The sequence below is a fragment of the Microcaecilia unicolor genome, chromosome 2 (assembly GCF_901765095.1).
Source record: "Microcaecilia unicolor chromosome 2, aMicUni1.1, whole genome shotgun sequence".
Classification (NCBI taxonomy): domain Eukaryota; kingdom Metazoa; phylum Chordata; class Amphibia; order Gymnophiona; family Siphonopidae; genus Microcaecilia; species Microcaecilia unicolor.
Window position 1 is genome coordinate 489,148,985 of NC_044032.1, and position 19,997 is coordinate 489,168,981.

A 19,997-nucleotide genomic window follows, 5' to 3' on the forward strand; every position below is an offset into this window, starting at 1 on the left:
ATCTTTTGTGGATTATTTGTTTTTGCTATTGTCATAATGATGTGTAAATTTCTGCACCAAAGAAAAAACTGGGCATCATTAAATATTCAAACACCTTGTTTTTTGTTTCTGTACTTTTTATACTAGCTCAAGAAGTAACTGAGGAGAATCGAGAACTTCTTCGCCAGGCTTTAGAAGAAGCCGAAGAAGAGCTAAGGAAAAAATTTGAATTGATTTGTGAGATAAGAGCCATTGAATCTGTCCCATTCATTAGACAGAAGTTTGTTGACTTAACCCAGGTAAGTACAGGAGAAAATAACATTTCACGTTTAGTAAGCAGGCACTTTTTATATATGGGGATATCCTGGATGAGTGCAGCTGATATATATGTGCAATTGTACAATCTTAGCACAAATAAATAACCCTAAAGAAAAAGTTAAAGTAAACAATGAAAATGTTTATGTTTATTAAAACTTGATATGCATGCTGCCTTTACATAATAATAGATCATAGTGGTTAACAATAAAATATCAACATAAAATCAAGAAAAGAATGCCATTTTCAATCGGAAAGATGACAATCATTCAAATACAAATTAATAAAGACATTCTCTCGTCTGAAGTTTCTGCATTTTGCTTCTCCAAGACTAGCTCTATGAGGGTGTCAGGCAGGCCAATAAGACAATTCATTAGTACTTTCACACCCTTTGATGTGGCTGACTCCCTTACTCCTACTATGAAGGTATATCTTCTGCTGGAAAAACAAGCCTGAAAAGATAGTGTAGAGTTTTACACACTGAAAAGACTAGAAGCAGAGAGCTGTAGGAGAGAGAAGACCATCCCATTCTGCTACTGCCAGTTTGAGGGGACCCAGTCAATCACAAGGAATTCATATAGAGGATACAGTAAAAAGACTGCGAGGAAGCAGATGAGGCTGAAGATATCAGAATCAGAGAGGGGAGCTGAGGGTTGCCTTTGGAAAGGTGAAATGGAGGTGCAGTCATTGATTTTTTTTTTTCATCATTCTGGTGGAGAATATCATGTTGGAGAGGCAGGGACATGGAGAAAGGAAGAGCAGTGCTGATTGCTGCCATGCCATTGACAGTATAACCTAGTAAAAAGATGTGTAAAGGTATGTAAATAGGGGTGTTGTAGAAGAGAAAAATAAAAAGAGATTAGATGAGGAACTGAACATAAGGAAGTTAGGAGAGATCTTCTGGTGGAGCCCTACGCTTGGTCCTTGCTCCAGAGAGAAATCTAATAGAATGTTAGTAGATTCCTATTTTTTTTTTTTTTTTTTGCTGTTTGTATTGCATTGGTTTAAAATAAATAAACAAACAAACATTTAACAACATAACAAAATTAGCAGTCTCCTCCCCACTCCCCTCTCTTCAGGGTCTTGATATCTCCAGTTTTTATATATATCCCAAACTTTATGAAATTGGGCTAATCATCTGTGACGTAGAGCAGTTAGTTCAATCATTTGATAGGTATAATCCGTCCTTTGAAAAACTTTACTCATGAGAGCCATAGTATTTTGCTTCCATGCCGCTACCAAAGCAAGCTTGCTAGCCATGAAGAGCCATGTCGCCAACTTATGAAGTTCCAGTTTTACACCTATAAATTTATAATGCAGTAGACAAAATTCAGCTTTACAGGGGTACTGCACCTGTGCAATTTGTTATAAAATATCAAAGATTGTACCCCAGAAAGATTATGCCTTTGAACATGTCTACCAGATATATCTCTTTTCTCCACAATCCCTCCAACAATTGCCCATACCAGTTTTATACATTCCTATTCATCTCATAGGAGTATAATACCATCTGTACAGAGATTTGTAGCCATTTTTCACCATGTTACTGGCAACTGATACATTCTGCAATCACTTAAACCCTTTTTCTCCGAAGACAAGTAGGCCTATTTATTCTCACTAATGGGTAATGCAATCTCACTTTGCCTGGTTCGGAACTTGTAACAAGCTTTTAACAGCTTTGTGGAACGTGAGCCACGCTCCACTGCATATTCACAAGTACCTTCACGCCTGCTGCAGGAGCGTGGTTACTGCATTTCTTTTTCTACCGCATTAAAGGGTGGTCAGTTTTTCATGCTGCTCTTCACAGCCTGGTCCTGAAAAGTTTCTTAGAGTGCCTTTTGGCAATTTTTTTTGCGCTGTTTTTTTTTCTAGTACCTTTGTTCAGGTTACTTTTTTTCCCTTCCCTTATTGTTGTAGCTCTTTTCCCACTTTATAAGTTTCCTTTGTTTTTCCCGCATCACTGGGCCATTTTTAGGCCTTGACTCCGGTCATGTTCTCCCTGGTCTTTTCCCTTTTTGTGGCTACATCGAGTCTTTTGATTTGGCTGCAGAGGTGTTCCCTTCCATGTCCACAAAAGTTCCCAGTGGCTTTAAGCACTGTACCTAGTGCAATCAGACCATCTGTGGCAAGGACACCCATTCTTGGTGTCTTCAGTGCCTAGGGCCTGACCATAGCCCTGCTAACTATGTCTTCAGATGAAGACATGGACTCAGGTGGCCAGAGAGGCTCAATGGAAAAGAATTTTTGGAGCCCAGTTCAAATCCACAGCATCGGCATCTGCACAGATGTCGACTGTTGCATCAGCATCAGGAGCATTGGTATGTATGGCTGCCAGACCTGTGGATACTGGGAGCAGCTGTGCATCAAGTAGGTCTCCACTTGCCTCGGTGCTGGCTGCTGTGCAGGGCCTCAAACACTGATCTGCATCGGACCTGACCCCAAGGCAACGTGAGGATTCGTCATCATCCTCATTGGCACTGAGCAGACTCGATGACAGGCTTTGGGCGAAGGCTAAGAAGCATCAGCATTGTTCCCCCTCGATACATGGTGCCAGGAGCTCTGGAGCTTTGAGGGATTTGGCACCCGAGAAGTGTCGGTGCCAGGAGGACCGCTCCCCCTCCATACAAGAGGTGCCAGTGCGTCGGTTCTCAGGCAGCCAGAGCCAGACTCTCGTGTCTACTATTTGTCTCAGCACCAATGTCCCAGCCTTTTCTGGTGTCAGCCCACAATGAGTGCATCCAGGCCTTCCTCCCTGAGCTGCTGGCTGGCTTCTTGCAATGGACTGCATCGGGATCAGGGGTGCTTGCACATGTTGGGGCCTGCTTACGATTATCACACATTAGACAGTCACCCCCATGAGAGCTTACCCCAACTGACTATTGCTGGAACACTCACATCCTTGGGTTTTTCTTACACTAACAAAACAAGTAATACTTACTTACTCAGAAGTGAAACGTCATCCTATGCCCTCTCTTTCTGGAATACATTAATGCCATGGAAATATTTAAACATCTCTATTGTATTCCCCTCTTTCTCATCTTTCTTCCAGAGTATACATATTGAGGTCTACAAATCTGTCCCCATACGCTTTAACAGAGACTACTAACCAATTTTGTACCCACCCTCTGGATTGACTCCATCCTATTTATATTTTTTTGAAGGTGCGGTCTCCAGAATTGCACACAGTATTCTAAATGGGGCCTCACCAGAGACTTATACAATGTCACTATCACCATTCCTCTCCCTATGCATCTGAGCTCCTTCTGGCTTTGACCGCCTTTTCTACCTGTTTTGCTGCCTTAAGATTATCGGATACAATCACCCCAAGTCCTGCTCTTTCAAACACAGAAGTACTTCACCCTCTATACTATACCGTTCCCTTGGATTTTTGCAACCCAAGTGCATGACCCTGCATTTTTTAGCATTAAGTCTTAGTTGTTGATTTCTGGACCATCCTTTAAGGTTTTCTAGATCCCTCCTCATGCTATTCACACCCTCTGGGGGTCTACCCTATTACAGAGTTTGGTATCATCCACAAAAAGACAAACCTTACCAGACAGTCCTCCCGCAATATCATTCACAAAGATGTTAAAAAGAGCTGGCCCAAGGACAAATTCCTGCAGCACCCCACTGATAACATCCTTTTCCTCAGAGTGAACCCCATTTACCTCTACCCTCTGTCTCCTTTCACGTAACTGTTTTTTTATCCAGTCAGTCATTTTAGGGCCCATACTGAGGGCACTCAGTTTATTTATCAGCTGCCTGTGCAGAACTGTGTAAAAGGCTTTGCTAAAATCCAGGTAATGCCACATCTAGCGCCCTTCCCATATCCAACTGTTTGGTCACCAAGTCAAAGAATTCAATCAGATTTGTCTGACAAGACCTGCCTCTAGTAAAACCTTGCTGTCTAGGGTCCTACAGTCCATTTGATTCTAGAAACCTTACGATCCTCTGCTTAAGAAGTGTTTCCATTAGTTTACTGACCACTGAGGTCAGACTCACCAGCCTGTACTTCCCAACCTCCTTCTTCCGCTCTTGTATAGAGGGACAACATCTGCCCTTCTCCAGTCTTCCAGGACCACTCCAGACTGTAAAGAAGCATTGAAAATGTCAGACAGTGGAGCCACCAGAACCTCTCTGAATTCCTTGAGTACCCTCGGATGTATCCCATCAGGACCCATCACTTTGTCTATTTTTAGTTTAGCTAGCTTCCCATGAACACTGTCTTCTGGGAATCTGTCCTGCTCTACCACACATCCATTCCCATTAACATTTGTTTTCTGCTGTCCTACCCCCAGCTCTTCATCAGTGAACACAGTACAGAAATAATTGTTAAGCAGCTTTTTCTTATCAAAGTCTACATATTCCTCCACCCTTGAGCCTCACAATGCCATTTTGGTACTTCCTCCTATCACTTGTATATCTAAAAAAATTATTGTCTCCCAATTTTACTGTATTGGCTTTCCTTTCTTCCATTTGCCTTTGCTTTTCTGACACCTTTTCCAGCTTCTTGTAGCTTTTGCAGGTATTTTTGCCTATTGTGTAATTTATGAGGCTAACCTTTTTTTCTCTTACCTTTTCAGCTACTACTTTTGAGAACCAAGCAGCCACCTTTTCCGCTTATTTTTATGTACTTTTCTAACATAAAGGTTTGTCTCCTTTAAAATAGTTCTTTTCAATTTTGCCCACTGCTGTTCTACTTCCTTCAGCTGTTCTTATCCAACTAACTCCTCCTTGAGGTATCCCCTATCTTGACAAAGTTAGTTCTTTTGAAATCTAGAACCTTTAATCTTGAATAAGCCCTCTTCTCCTGTGTCTTAATATTAAACCACACCATTCAGTGATCACTAGATGCCAAATGATCGCCCATCGTAACATCAGAAACACTCTCCCTGTGTGTAAGCACTAGGTTCAGAAAAGCTGCATCCTGCGTGGGTTCTATTAACAACTGCTGGAACAGTTCTTCCTGTAGCAAACCCAAGATGCCCTTGCTTCCAGATGATCCTGCAGCAGGAATGCTCCAATCAACATCTGGCATATTAAAATCATCTATTAGTTGTAATTTCCCTTTCATAACTATCTTATGAATGCCTTCAATTAAATCTCTGTCCACTTCTGTCTGTGAAGGAACCCTGTATATCACACCAATGTAAATACATTTTCCATTCCCTCTCTCCATATTAACCTACAGTGTTTCTTCCTTACCTCATATGTCCTGCAGTTCTGTCATTTTAATATTATTCTTAATATGCAATGCCATGCCCACTCTTTTTTCCTACCATGTCCTTTCTGAATAGATTACAGCCAGGTATAACTATATGGTCTCCAAGAACCATGTCTCTGTGACCGCCACTAAATTGAAGTTGGTTTCTATCATTACAGCCTCTAGATCTAGAAATTTGTTTCCCATACTATGGGCATTGGTATACAAAGTTCTCCAGATATTACCCTTTTTCCCCCATTTCTATAAAGGTATTTGATATCTTTCGTTCCTGGGGGCTGTTAATGAATTTGGGGTATTTTTCACCCATCCCCCAGCAAATTTAATTTAAAGCCCTTTTCAGTACATTAGCCAGTCTGTTATGAAAGATCCCTTCTTTGATAGATGGACACCTTCTCTTCTCAGTAGATCTTGGAAAATCATTCCATGGTCTAGGAAACCAAAGTGCTCACGTTGACATCATCCATGCATTCAGCTCCAGGATGAGAGTTTCCCTCATTAGACATTTATGCTCTACAGGAAGAATCATTGAGAACACCACCTGTGCACCTAACTGCTTCACCCTCTGTCCCAGAGCCATGAAGTCACTTTTGATATGCAGCGGTATCATTTGTACCATCATAGATAAGCAGCATAGGATAATGGTCAGTAGGCTAGATGAATCTCGGCAAACTTTCTGCTACTGTCACAGCCATGGAGGCCTTTGCATTCTATCACGGCCATGGAGGCCTTTGCAATCTGTCATATATTCAGGGATGGTGAGCCCTTGGACCACAGCCAGGACTGTGGCAGACAAGTCATCTGGGCTGGCACAGGGCAGGAGTAACAGGATTCAACAACAAGACAAGGACTGGATCCAGAGGAGGCAAAGAAAGCAAGGCAAAGGGGCAGAGCTGGAACTCAGGCAGAACAAGGCAAGACTCAAAGCTAGGATAAAACTGGGTTCAGAATAAGCAAGACAGAACTGAACCCCAGGTAGAACAAGGCAAGATACAGAACTAGATTAAAACTGGGTCCAGACAAGCAAGACAAGAACAAGGCAAGAAATGGATCCTGACAGGACTGGACAAGGCAAGGCTAAGCACAACTGGACAAAGCAGACAGGCAAGACAGAAGCTGGTTCCAGATGAAGCAAGAGAGCAAGCAAAAGGGCTAGAACTGAACCCAGACAGGAACATGGCAAGACACAGGAACAGGGCTAGAACTGGGTTTAGACAATTCAAGGCTAGGCAGGGCAAGAACTGGATCCAGACATGAGAAAAAGCAAGACAAGGCACAAGGTACGGCAGGCAAAGCAGGGCAGGAGCTAGGCAACAGGAAGCAAGACTAAAGACAAGGCAGGAATGGAGACTGGTGTTTTAGAGCCCGGTGTAATTACAGTGCTGCCTTACCACGCATAAGGTTGTAGCTCGTTCTGTCCTTGGAATTAGTGCTGTTATGGTTTGGTAAGGTTATGAGTGTGTTTTTGCACAAGTTTGTGTATAGCGTTTTGCAGTGGAAAGATTGTGTGTTGGCCATACTAGATGGCACCAAAACATCAGAAAGGGTTTTAGAGCCTAAATTATGACATACTACCTCTTGAAGGATCTACACAAGTTTGTGTATACTGTTTTGCAGTGGAAAGACTGTGTGTTGGCTTACTGAGGTGGCACCAAAACATCAGAAAGGGTTTTAGAGCCTAAATTATGACATACTACCTCTTGAAGGATCTACACAAGTTTGTGTATACTGTTTTGCAGTGGAAAGACTGTGTGTTGGCCTTACTGAGGTGGCACCAAAACATCAGGAAGGGTTTTAGAGCTTAAATCATGACACACTACCTCTTGAAGGATCTACATATAGAGTCTATGCATTTCTAAGGTCAACACTGGCATGGTATGGGAAAAGGGGTAGAGAAATACTACTTGAGAGGAAGAGGGAATGCTGGATAAGGAGGAAGGAAGGGAGAAAGCGCTGGCTTTTTTGGGAATAACCATAATGAATATGTATGAGATACCTCATACATATTCATTATAGTTATTCCCAAAAAAGCCAGCTCTATCTCCCTTCCTTCCTTCCTTCCTTCCTCCATATTAGCATATTCATTCATATATATATATATATATATATATATATATATATATATATATATCCATGCAAATAAATATGCCCTGCCCCATCCTTTGCCCCACCCCCAATGAAACAGTCAAACTACGCCCGTGACTTGACAATAGAAATGGCAAGATTGTGGAACAAGCTAAGATGGGTTAACCCTACTGTTGTAGGAGTCTTAGGCAGCATTACACCAAAGCTGGATAAAACCTTGAAATTTCAGATTTGACAACAGTGGACATAAAACAGTTTTACTTGGTTCAAGCTACGTTTTACGAAGATACTTGGATGATTCCTAAGCTTCTGTATGATGTTCAAATTTTCCAGTGATACCAGACAAATCTTTGTTTTATGTGCGGTGTATAATAGTAATAATAATAAAAGAACCTCTGATACCATTTGATTGCTAATACAGATGCAAGAATATGTCCATAAGAAAGAAAGAAAATTAAGCTAAAATCCCCCCATATGAATAATGTACAGTAAATGCTTAAGTGAAAGAAAGGGGGTGAGTGTTGCTGTTTGCTATATGTTTGGTTCAAGAACTGTACAGTACCCACAAATTACAACTGCAAAATTGTAATATTCTAAATTGTTTAGTTTACTGCATTTTACATCAGCTCAGGTCAACAAAAACTTGTTTTCAGCTTAAGTGATAATTGCTGATTAACAATATTTACTCAATCTAATTTGAAAGACCTTACAGTTCTAGTGTGGGGACTAAATATAAAATCTCAATTTATGTCCCAAACACTCAAAATTAAAGTATGCGTTATACAACAATGCTTCATCCACAGTGAGCACTCAACATTTCCAGAGCTACAGTTCCAATAACTTTTGTATCTCAATTTTTAACGGGGATCATCAGAATATCATGCAACATGCACCATCTGGGAACAGCATCCCTTTATATTCATGGTGCTGCGCAAATCGTCTTAGATCTACCCATATTATTATATATTTTTTGAATTTTTTATATCTTCTTAATGCAGTCATAGATGAATATATTTCATATAACGTTAGGCATTTATGCTCTACAATCCATGGCAGAATTAAAAAAGAGATGTGCATGTATAAGCACTTAACTTTTATATATATCAATAGGTGGTGGTAGGAATAGCTACTATAAAATCATTATAAACACTTGTACTGCTGAGCAGAAGGAAACAGCATTATCAAATTCCTATATCCACCTACTCTAGAACCACTCTAGTAACACTAGGATTTCTAAATGTATAGGAATTCGATATCGAGCTCTGGGGAAAAGCCTCAAAGTGCCGCAAGGTTCTTAGAAGTAACTTTGCTCGGCAATGGGTGATCCTGGTGAGCAATCACTAGTCTTCTCAGGATCAATACCTCATCATAAGCTAAAAACCCCTAAACATTGCTCACATAAGGTGTTGGAGCATGTATCATATGTTCAAAAATGCAGGTGATAGCTTAATACTCTAATCCCTGCAGTTAAATCATACAAGGGAAAACAGAAACAGTTCGGAAAACTTAACTTCCTGATCCGCCTTAAAATGCTTCTTGATCCGCCTTGTGATTGGTTGCCTCACCCTCCTCTTCCTTGGCCGATGTTGGCCAGCGTTTCGCTATGTAAACTGCTGTGTCAGGGTCCACATAGGAAGATGGGCGCCTCTACTGCAACAAAAAATCACCATATAATTACACAGCACTCCAAATAAATATGCATCAAATTCAGACTTCTTACTTAAACAATGGCTCATCTCAGTCCTGTCAGTCAGCAACACTTAAAGTCCCAAACCGTGGCGTATATAAACTCTTGCTATGGATGACGTAAGACGCCAATAACGTTCATAGCCAATCATTACATAGCCCACGCCCCCCAAAACATTTATTGTTGTTAGTATCCACTACCGGGGATATTCATACATTGTAACTCAACAAAATCATGTCGGCTAGTGATACAATGAGCGGCTAGAGGAAGATTTAATTTCTTAGTGGTAATGGAGCTCCAATGCTCCGTGATCCGTACATGTAGCATTTGTGAGGTTTGCCCTACGTATGCTACGAATGCTACATGTACGGATCACGGAGCATAGGAGCTCCATTACCACTAAGAAATTAAATCTTCCTCTAGCCGCTCATTGTATCAATAGCCGACATGATTTTGATGACTTACAATGTTGGGTCATCCAACAAGTCCTCCCAAATAGACGAGGGGGAGACTATAGGAAGCAACTCATACAAACTGAGCAGCGATGGCTCTTCTGTCTGGATACTATTGAACCCAATGGGCTAAATTCACGTTTAGAGTGCATTCATTTTTTATAAGACGAGCGGGCCCAGAGGTATTGGTATGAATATCATGTTTTGGGGGGCGTGGGCTATGTAATGATGGGCTGTGAACGTTATTGGCATCTTACGACATCCATAGCAAGAGTTTATATACACCACGGTTTGGGACTTAAGTGTCTGAATTTGATGCATATTTATTTGGAGTGCTGTATAATTATATGGTGATTTTTTGTTGCAGTAGAGGCGCCCATCTTCCTATGTGGACCCTGACGCAGCAGTTTACATAGCGAAACGCTGGCCAACGTCGGCCAAGGAAGAGGAGGGTGAGGCAACCGATCACAAGGCGGATCAAGAAGCATTTTAAGGCGGATCAGGAAGTTTTCCGAACTGTTTCTGTTTTCCCTTGTATGATTTAACTGCAGGGATTAGAATATTAAGTTATCACCTTCATTTTTGAACATATGATACGTGCTCCAACACCTTATGTGAGCAATGTTTGGGGTTTTTTAGCCTATGATGAGGTATTGATCATGAGAAGACTAGTGATTGCTCACCAGGATCACCCATTGCCGAGCAAAGTTACTTCTAAGAACCTTGTGGCACTTTGAGACTTTTCCCCAGAGCTCGATATCGAATTCCTATATATTTAGAAATCCTAGTGTTACTAGAGTGGTTCTAGAGTAGGTGGATATAGGAATTTGATAATGCTGTTTCCTTCTGCTCAGCAGTAGGAGTGTTTATAAGCACTTAACTTTGGCAGCAGTTTTTGGCAGCGATTTTTCACCAGAAAGAAACCTCCGCCAACATGGCCAGGTTTCAAGATCCTTCTTCAGGGAAGAGGTTCGCTGGGGAAAAAAAACATAATATCAGCTGCATACTTAATTATCCATATAAAACTAAGCATTCCCACACAAGTGGAAAAAACTGTAGCACTACCATCTCACACCACACTCCTGCATAAGAAAAAAATGGCTGTGGCGTCTGACGCGGTTTTGAACTTTAAATAGCACACAGCTGATCGAAATCTACAATCCTGATTGGGCCACGTTCCACCCGTAGCTAGCAATCAGATCAATGACCACCAATCGATTTCAGAGTTTAGCCCCAGAGATTGGAGAGTATGTAATTGGAAAATCCAACGTTGTTCTTTGTAGTTTAATGAATATAAAGGGACGCTGTTCCCAGATGGTGCATGTTGCATGATATTCTGATGATCCCCGTTAAAGATTGTGATACAAATGTTATTGGGAATGTAGCTCTAGAAATGTTGAGTGCTGACTGTGGATGAAGCATTGTTGTATAATGCATACTTTAATTTTGAGTGTTTGGGACATAACAAATTGAGATAATATTTACTGGCATATGATGCCTAAATGGAGTGGCTGAAATTTTGGGTCTAAAATACAAATTCCAAAATCTTTAGTGGCAATACCGCAAATAACTATAAATACAAAATTCTTACAAGGACAAAGATTCTGTCATGATAAAATAATGTGCTCTTTTCAATTTGGAGCCTTTAAACACAGGATAAAACATATCAAATGCCTTTAAACACAGGATAACAAAGTTGACCTGGTGAAAAAGAATACTATTAAATTATTTGATGTTATTGTACAATACTGGGATCATGTTTTATTTGTAATAGCAGATGACAAATAACAAATCATATTAAACAAACACAACTTTGCTCTAACCAATCAGATTGCTGAGTGATCAAATGAACTTCTATTTAACTTAGAGGCTCTTTTACAGAGCTGCAGTAAGCACTAACACATGCTTACCGCAGGGTAAAAAGCACTACTGCAGGGTGTGCTCAGGTGTCCTGCAGTAGTTTTGTATTCACAAGCTACCCACGTGCTAAAAAAATAGAAAATATTTTTTAGTGCTGGGTGGAGAGTAGGTGTGTGCTAATCAGTTAGTGCACTACATCACCATGCACTAACCGATTAGCACATGGTTAGTACAGGAGCTCTTACCACCTACATAATGGGTGGCAGTAAGGGCTCCTGTGCTAAGGGGGAAATTAGCACATAGCCATTAATTGAGTAAATGGAGAATGTGGCCATTTTACACGTGTGCTAAAAGTGGTCTCAGCATGCAGGAAAGCCTCACGTTGGTAATAGCGTAGGCCACTTTTTAGCACAACTTAGTAAATGGGACCCTTGTATTATTACTACTTCTTATACGACTGTTAATTTGTTTTTCATCAGATACAGAAAAATAAACCTCTAAATTGTAAAATAAAATCGTGTAATACCTTGTATTCTTTTACAATTATTTAATTAATAGTCATCACTGTTGTTATCCCTAGGTTTCTGGTCATGGTTTGCTTTGTGAAATGTCAGTAGTAGAACTAAAGGAACGTTTAACTTTGCTTGAAGAAGCAAAGAGGAAGGAAGAGGAAGACAAAAGAGACCAGATCCTAAGTGAAAAGCAAGCAAAGGAACAATATCTTCTGGACAAATTGGAGCAAATTTCTCTGCACAGAGCAGCCCTGGGAAAAGCAGCACTACTGAAGTCAGTATAAAAAGGCATTTATGCTGTGAAATTTGGAGATATGTAAATGAATCTCTTGAGCAGAACTGAATATTATGTGGGCAATATGTTGAAATTTTCAGTCCAGTGTGTTGCAGCTGCTTAAAAAGCAAATAGAATGTTAAGGGTTATTCTAAAAGGGAGAGGAAAACAAAACAATATTATTATCTCTAGTGTACCAAGGGTGGGGCAGTGGGGGCGGTCCACCCCAGGTGCTGGCAGCAAGGGGGTGCAATGGGCAGTCACATGGCTGTCGGCTCTGCTGGTCACCTGCCTTCTCTGATGTCAGTTTCTTGTTCCAGGACAGGGAACTGGCAGAGCCTATAGCTGTGTGACTTCTCAGCATACCCCTCTTGATCAGAGGAGGGGGTACTCCACCCAAGGGGGGGGGGGGATGTTCTGCCCCAGGTGGCAACTACAGTAGGCACCCCACTGATTATTATGCTTTTGTTTGATCCCTGGTGTGACTGCCTTGGGTTCAAAATGGCGCCGTTGACCCCTAGATGTAGTCTTACTCCTTATATGAAAGGATAAGCCCTAACAATTGTACCGCAAGTCTTACAATATGTGTCATTAGTGCCATATTGAATCTAGGACAGGAGCAAAGGGGTACCACTCCCATCTTTAACCACTAGACTACCAGAGAGACTACTGGATATGTCCTGGCAAGTGCAGAAGGAGTGGGGTGGGAGGTTTCTTTTGGGAGGATTGCTCTGGGGTAGGGCATTTGAGTAGGGAAATGGATTGGGAGGGTTTTGATCAGAAGAAACTCTTTGTGGGATTAGATCTGAGGTAAGCTCTTTGGAGGAGATTTGATTGTGAAGGGAAAGGTTGGAGGAATGTTTCAGAATATGGACCTCTGATGAAGGCAGTCAGCCAAAACAGAGCTGTGTTAGGTCATTGTAAATTTAGTTTAACAAATGTTTTAACAAAATTGACTTAAGACTACCATGCTTCGTGCCACCTATAGTCTTTGTGTGTGTAAAGTGTATTTTTGACTGACATGTTTTATTTATTTTTATTTGTGACATTTATATCCCACATTATCCCAAACAAGTTTGAGTTCAATGTGGCTTACAATAAACAGTATAGGATACATAACAAAGAATAATGCACAGAAAGTAATTTGTTGTAAGTATATAAGTATCTTTTAGAAAAAGTCATGTAAGCAGTGGTGTTCCTAGGGGGGGCGGTGGGTGCGGTCCGCCCTGGGTGCACGCCGCTGGGGGGGTGCCACGCGCGCCTGTCCTCCATTCGTTCCATGCTTCTTCTCTGCCCCGGAACAGGAAGTAACCTGTTCCGGGGCAGAGAAGAAGCATGGAATGAATGGAGGACAGGCGCACGCGGCACCCCCCCCCCAGCAGCGTGCACCCGGGGGGGGGTTTTCTTTCGCGGGGGGTGTCCTTTCACCGGGGGGGGGGGGGGGTCGCGCTGCATCCGGGGGGGCGGGGCGCATCGGCAATCCGCCCCGGGTGTCAGCCCCCCTAGGAACGCCACTGCATGCAAGTTTTCATTAAGCTGATAAATATGTCCTTGCGTATGGGAGTGTACCCTAGAATCTTAGGCCCAGATTTATTTTATTTACCGTATTTTTCGGACTATAAGACGCACTTTTTTCCCCCAAAATTTGGGAGGAAAATGGGGGGTGCGTCTTATAGTCCGAAGGTAGCGTTTTTGGACCTCCGTTCTGTACTTACAGGATTCCATGTTCCCTGGTGGTCTAGTGACGTCGGGGCAGGAAAGAGCCCCCTCTTTCCTGCCCATCGCGCTGCTCTCCGTGCTTCTCAATGCTTTCTGATGGTCTCGGCGATATTCAAAATGGCCGCCGAGATTCTCGGCGGCCATTTTGAATCTCGCCGAGACCGTCAGAAAGCATTGAGAAGCACGGAGAGCAGCGCGATGGGCAGGAAAGAGGGGGCTCTTTCCTGCCCCGACGTCACTAGACCACCAGGGAACATGGAATCCTGTAAGTACAGAACGGAGGTCCAAAACCCGGACAAGACGCACCGGAGCACCTAGGTTTTAGAGGAGGGAAAGAGGAAAATTTTTTTTTTCCTATTTCCCTCCTCTAAAACCTAGGTGCGTCTTATGGTCCGGTGCGTCTTATGGTCCGAAAAATACGGTATTTATTAGGATTTATTTACCGCCTTTTTGAAGGAATTCACTCAGGGCGGTGTACAGTAAGAATAGATCAAACATGAGCAATAGGCAACTACAGCAGTAAAAATATTCAAGTAACAATATAAAATATGGCATGGTATACTACTTGCAATAACAACACAATACATAATAGAACACTATTGCATCTATTAGATTGCATCTATTTTGTGCATCTATTTTGAAGAAGGGAGATCTTTACTTAAGTCAAACATCCCATTATTGATACTTTTCAAATTTATCATTTGTGGCCAAAAAAAAATAAAATAAAGGCGGCCACTGCTAGGTACTTTCCTGAAGGATACACACGGATTGTATTTTATACAGTCAAGCTTTTGGTCGGCTTTTAGTATAGAAACTGTCATGGTAGCATTGCTAGATGACATGAGAAAGATGATAGTCCAGGGAGATCCAAGTCTATTGGTTCTCCTTGATGTATCTTCAGTCTTTGATACTATCAACCGGTTACGCCACTCTGAAATTCAGGACTCTGCATTGGAGTGGCTGAGATCTATCCTTAAAGGGAAGATCATTTGTAATGGTGGACTGAAATATATGTCCAGAGCATAGGAGCTACTGTAGGGGCCACCTCTAGGGATTCCCTCTGTTACTGATTATATTTAATATTTATATTCAGTATCTTGAATTTTTATATGTATGCAGATGGCATAAGAGGTATTTTATTTCAGAAGGTATGAGAAGTAAAAAGGGGGCCTTTTTACTAAGGTGCACCCAAATGTGACCTGTGCTGGTGTAGGTGCATGTTTTGGACCTGCGCTGGTCCATTTCCTGAGCATGCCTGGATAAAAAAGGGGATTTTTTAATGTGCCGGAGAACGGACGTGCAGCAAAATGAAAACCAATGCGTGCCCATTTTCAGCCCGAGAACTTAACACCACCCATTGACTTAGCGGTAGTGGGGCATGCGGTAGCTGGGCAGTAGTGCCAATTTTATACACATTAGATGTGCGTAGGTGCCTACATATCTTTGTAAAAGGGTCCCATAATAAACTGAATAATTGTTTACAATTTTATGAGGAAGTGGTTAAATGTAAATGTATTAAAGATGAATACAGAGAAAACTGAAATCCTCTGGGGAAGCCAGGAGGCAGTTCTGATAGATTCAGAGGTTGATTCTTGGAGTTTTATCCTGTATTCTTTTCTGTGTTCCTCTTCTTGCATTCTTCTGTACTTCACAAACGCCACCTCTTTTGCCTTTATTTATTTATTTGTTACATTTGTATCCCACATTTTCCCACCTATTTGCAGGCTCAATGTGGCCTACATAGTACCAGAGAGGCATTCGCCAGTCCAGTAAAGAAACAAATACAGGTGGTATTATGGTTGAGTAAGGAACATATGTTTCAGTTACAATGGAAATCAAGGAGAGGAAAGATTATTTAGTGTCCAGTACAAGCTTTGGTTATGTTGTGTTGCAGAGTGCAGGCATTTATGTTGGGTCGGCGGGGTACGCCTTTTTGAACAGGTAGGTCTTTAATGATTTCCTGAAGTTTAGGTGGTTGTAGGTTTTCACAACTTTTGGCAGTGTGTTCCATAATTGTGTGCTTGTATAGGAGAAGCTGGATGCATAGGTTGTTTTGTATTTAATTTTTTTGCAGTTTGGATAGTGGAGGTTTAGGTATGTTCGAGATGATCTGGTTATGTTTCTGAGGTCTATAAGTTCTGTCATATATCCTGGGACTTGGCCATAGATAATTTTGTGAACCAGGGTGCAGATTTTGAAAGTAATACTTTCTTTGATTGGCAGCCAATGCAGTTTTTCACGGAGGGGCTTGGCACTGTCGAATCGCGATTTGTCAAATATTAGTCTGGCTGCTATATTCTGAGCGGTCTGGAGTTTCTTTGTAAGTTGTTCTTTGCATCCAGCGTAAATTCCGTTGCAATAGTCTACGTGACTTAGCACCATTGATTGTATTAGGTTACAAAATATTTCCCTCGGGAAGAAAGGTTTTAAGCTTTTAAGTCTCCACATCGAGTGGAACATTTTCTTTGTTGTAGAGTTCACTTGGCTCTCGAGAGTGAGGTTGTGGTCGATTGTCACGCCGAGTATTTTCAGGCTGTTTGAAATAGGGAGGGTGTGTTCTGGGGTGATTAAGGTTGCTGGTTTGTATGTATTGTGTTGAGATGAGAGAATGAGACAATGTGTTTTTTTCAGTATTCAGTTTCAATTGAAAGGAGTTTGCCCATGAATCCATGGTATTCAAGCCGAGTTTAATTTCGTTGTTGATTTCTGTTAGATCATGTCTGAAGGGAATGCAAATTGTGACATCATCTGCGTAGATGAACGGGTTGAGGCCTTGCTTTGATAATGCCTTGGTTAGTGGGATCATCATTATGTTGAAGAGTATTGGTGATAGTGGTGATCCTTGAGGTACTCCGCAGTCCTTGAGGTACTCCGCAGTCTGCTTTCCAAGGTGGTGATATGTTTGATTTTGATTTTACTTGGTTTGTTCTGGTGGTTAGGAAACCTTTGATCCAGTTGAGTATGTTTCCTCCGATTCCGAAGTAGTCTAGTAGTAGTTTGTGGTTTACCATGTCAAATTGTAGGAGAAGTATACTTTTACCTATGGCTATTTCCTGCTTCAATTTGGACAGGAGAGTGACTAGCACCAATTCGGTGCTATGGAGGGGGCGCTGAATATCAAGGGGAAACAGTTTATTCTTTAACTTGAAACTGCAGGAACATTCCTACTGCATAAACTCTCCATCACTTGGTGCAATCTTTAAATAAGTTATTCCTCGGAGATTCCCCAGGGGAACTCCTGTATTATCCTCCCTTAGGGTATATTTTACAAGGCACCCCGAAACAGGATTATTTTCACTTTACACAGCTCCAGTCCATACCCATAGATAGTGTTCCTAAGGCCTTGCATTGGCCCACCCTGGCCTTGGGCTGGGCACTGCCTGGCTCCTATCCCATGCTCCTGTAACCCATCCAGAGCTTTCCTTCACAGTTACTGTTTTTCCTAACAAAAGCCTCTCCTTGTCCTTAGCCAATGGATTCACTTCTTTTATATGGGATTCCCCCTTCTTCTTATCACTTGTCAGGGGCTTGCAGGCAACCAAAGACCCACAGCACAAACAAAACCAAAAAGAAAAAACCCAAACCCCAAAACAGGACAAATCCCCCCCCCCCCAAAAAAAAAAAAAAATCCTTCTCCAGGCCAAACTGTCACCTTTATCTCCTCCCCCCCCCTTGTCATTCTTCCTTCTCCTGCATTTTATTTCAGAACTACTCCTCTTGGGCTGGGCTACTTCCCACCCAGGGACATTCCAGTCATTCCCCTCAGTGACTCTACAAGAACTTACTCTGCTAGTAATTCCCAACCTAATAGGGGATTACACTCTCCCCCAGCCACCAATCCCTTGCCTTCAAGACTTTGGGGTCTCTTCTTCCTTTCTCCTGGAGCAACAGCACCCCTACACAACATCATTTCAACTTTGTTCAAGTCATCACATCATTTCTTTCCTCCTCTCCCCATGGTTATCTTCCACTTTACATAAGCCTTATTATACAACACATTAATCAATTTACCTTCCATATTACTTCATCTTCTGCAAGTAGATATTTCTCTCCCTTCTCTTTCCCCACTACAGTCTCCTCATAAAGGGAAACTCCTTTTTACCATGGATAGACTCCAACCCTTTCATAACTTAGCAATATACTTAAACATTTTTCCCATATCCCAACATTTTCCAAACAGTAGAGAACACTTTTTTGCAATAACAAACAACTTTTATTTTAACACATTATTTGTTTACCCACAACATTTTCATTCTCCGAGGACAAGCAGGCTGCTTGTTCTCACGACTGGGTGACGTCCGCGGCAGCCCCCACCAACCGGAAAAAGCTTTGCGGGACGGTCGGCACGCGGCCGTCTTCCCGCCCGTGCGCGACCGCTCCCGCCAGTTCCTTTTTTTCCGCGTCTGGAGAGAGTCGTGCTTTGCCGCTCTCTCTTTTTCTCAGCCGCCGGAAAGTCGTTCGCGTTTACGCGAATCGCTTCTCTTGTCTTTTTTCTCTTTATTTTTCGTTTAGTACACCGCCCGGTTGTATTTAAAAAAAAAAAAAAAAAAAAAAAAAAAACAACACACGCGCTCCCATTTTTCCCTCGTTTCTAGCGGGGGCGCCGCGTTGCGGCCTAGTGGCCGCACGGTCGTTTTTCCCTTTTCGAGGTGTGATTTCCGCCACCATCGACGACTTTGACTTCGCCGACGCGATTTTTACGTCGATGTCCTCGAAGGTCCCGAGTGGATTTAAAAAGTGTGGTCGGTGCGGCCGGCCGATCTCGCAGACCGACACCCACGCTTGGTGCCTCCAGTGCCTCGGGCCGGAGCACAATCTCAAGTCGTGTCCCCTGTGTCTCGGTCTCCGGAAACGGACTCAGGTTGCGAGGCAAGTTCTACGGGACCGTCTTTTTGGAACTTGCGCCGGCCCCTCGACGTCGACCTCGACGGCATCGGTATCGACGCCCGGGTCCTTCGGTACCGGTATCGATGCCCGAGACATCGGCACCGATGGCATCGACCCCAGGAGAACAGGTCCCGTCGGCCCGCCGGTCCTCCGGTGAGAGTGGAGGTGAGAGGCCGCGTGGGCAGTCGTCCCCGGTCACTCCCTCAGCTCGTGGCCCACGGGACCGAACCCTGTCTGACCCGGTCCCTCGAGACCGAGGGGGATCGACCTCCTCATCCTCCATACCTCCCGGCGCCGGTGACGGGCATCGCAAGAAGGATAAGAAGCGTCGTCACCGGTCGCCCTCGGTGCATCTGGACATCGGAGAGGAGGCGACGCCGAAGCGTCCACGTCGAGAGGAGAGGTCCCCGTCGGTTGTGGAGGTACCGACGCGTCAGGGTTCCGGCACCTCGGTGCCGTCTCCTGGCCCCCATCAGCTTCTGGCGCGACACCCCCTACCGGCCCCACCGCCTTTCCCGGCAGCGGGCCTGGACGAGTGCCTCAGAGCCATCCTTCCGGGGATCCTGGAAGGGCTGATGCGCCAGCTGTGCCGGCACCCCCGGCGCGATGTCTGTGGCGCCAGGCGTGCTCTAGCCCAGCGCAGGGGCCGTCGACACCGCCGCCGCTTGCGGCGCCGGTCTCGACCGCCACGCAGATGGAGTCCCCGTCGACGTCGATGGAGGGAGCTCCGTCCCCAGCCGGCGCGGGAGTCCACCGCTCGACGACACACCGAGACCTCGGTGCCTCGACGTCGAGCCGGGCCCGGTTCAGGACTCAGCTACATGAGCTTATGTCCGATACCGAGGATGAGGCCTCGTGGGGGGAAGAGGAGGACCCTAGATATTTCTCCTCAGAGGGTCTACGGGCCTTCCCTCGGACCCCACGCCTTCACCGGAGAGGAAGCTCTCACCTCCTGAGAGTCTCTCTTTTGCCTCCTTTGTGCGGGATATGTCTATAGCATTCCCCT

The 19,997-nt window shown here is 43.4% G+C and overlaps 1 protein-coding gene across 2 annotated transcripts in view; it reads left to right on the plus strand.

Moving 5' to 3' along the window:
- CFAP99 (cilia and flagella associated protein 99) overlaps positions 1–19,997 on the plus strand; it is a 325,784-nt gene that overhangs the window by 192,577 nt on the left and 113,210 nt on the right. For both annotated transcript variants that reach the window (XM_030191113.1, XM_030191114.1), the window contains exons 13-14: positions 127–278; positions 12,180–12,385. In XM_030191113.1, coding sequence (XP_030046973.1) covers positions 127–278; positions 12,180–12,385 — 358 coding nt within the window. The remainder of the gene's footprint in view (positions 1–126; positions 279–12,179; positions 12,386–19,997) is intronic.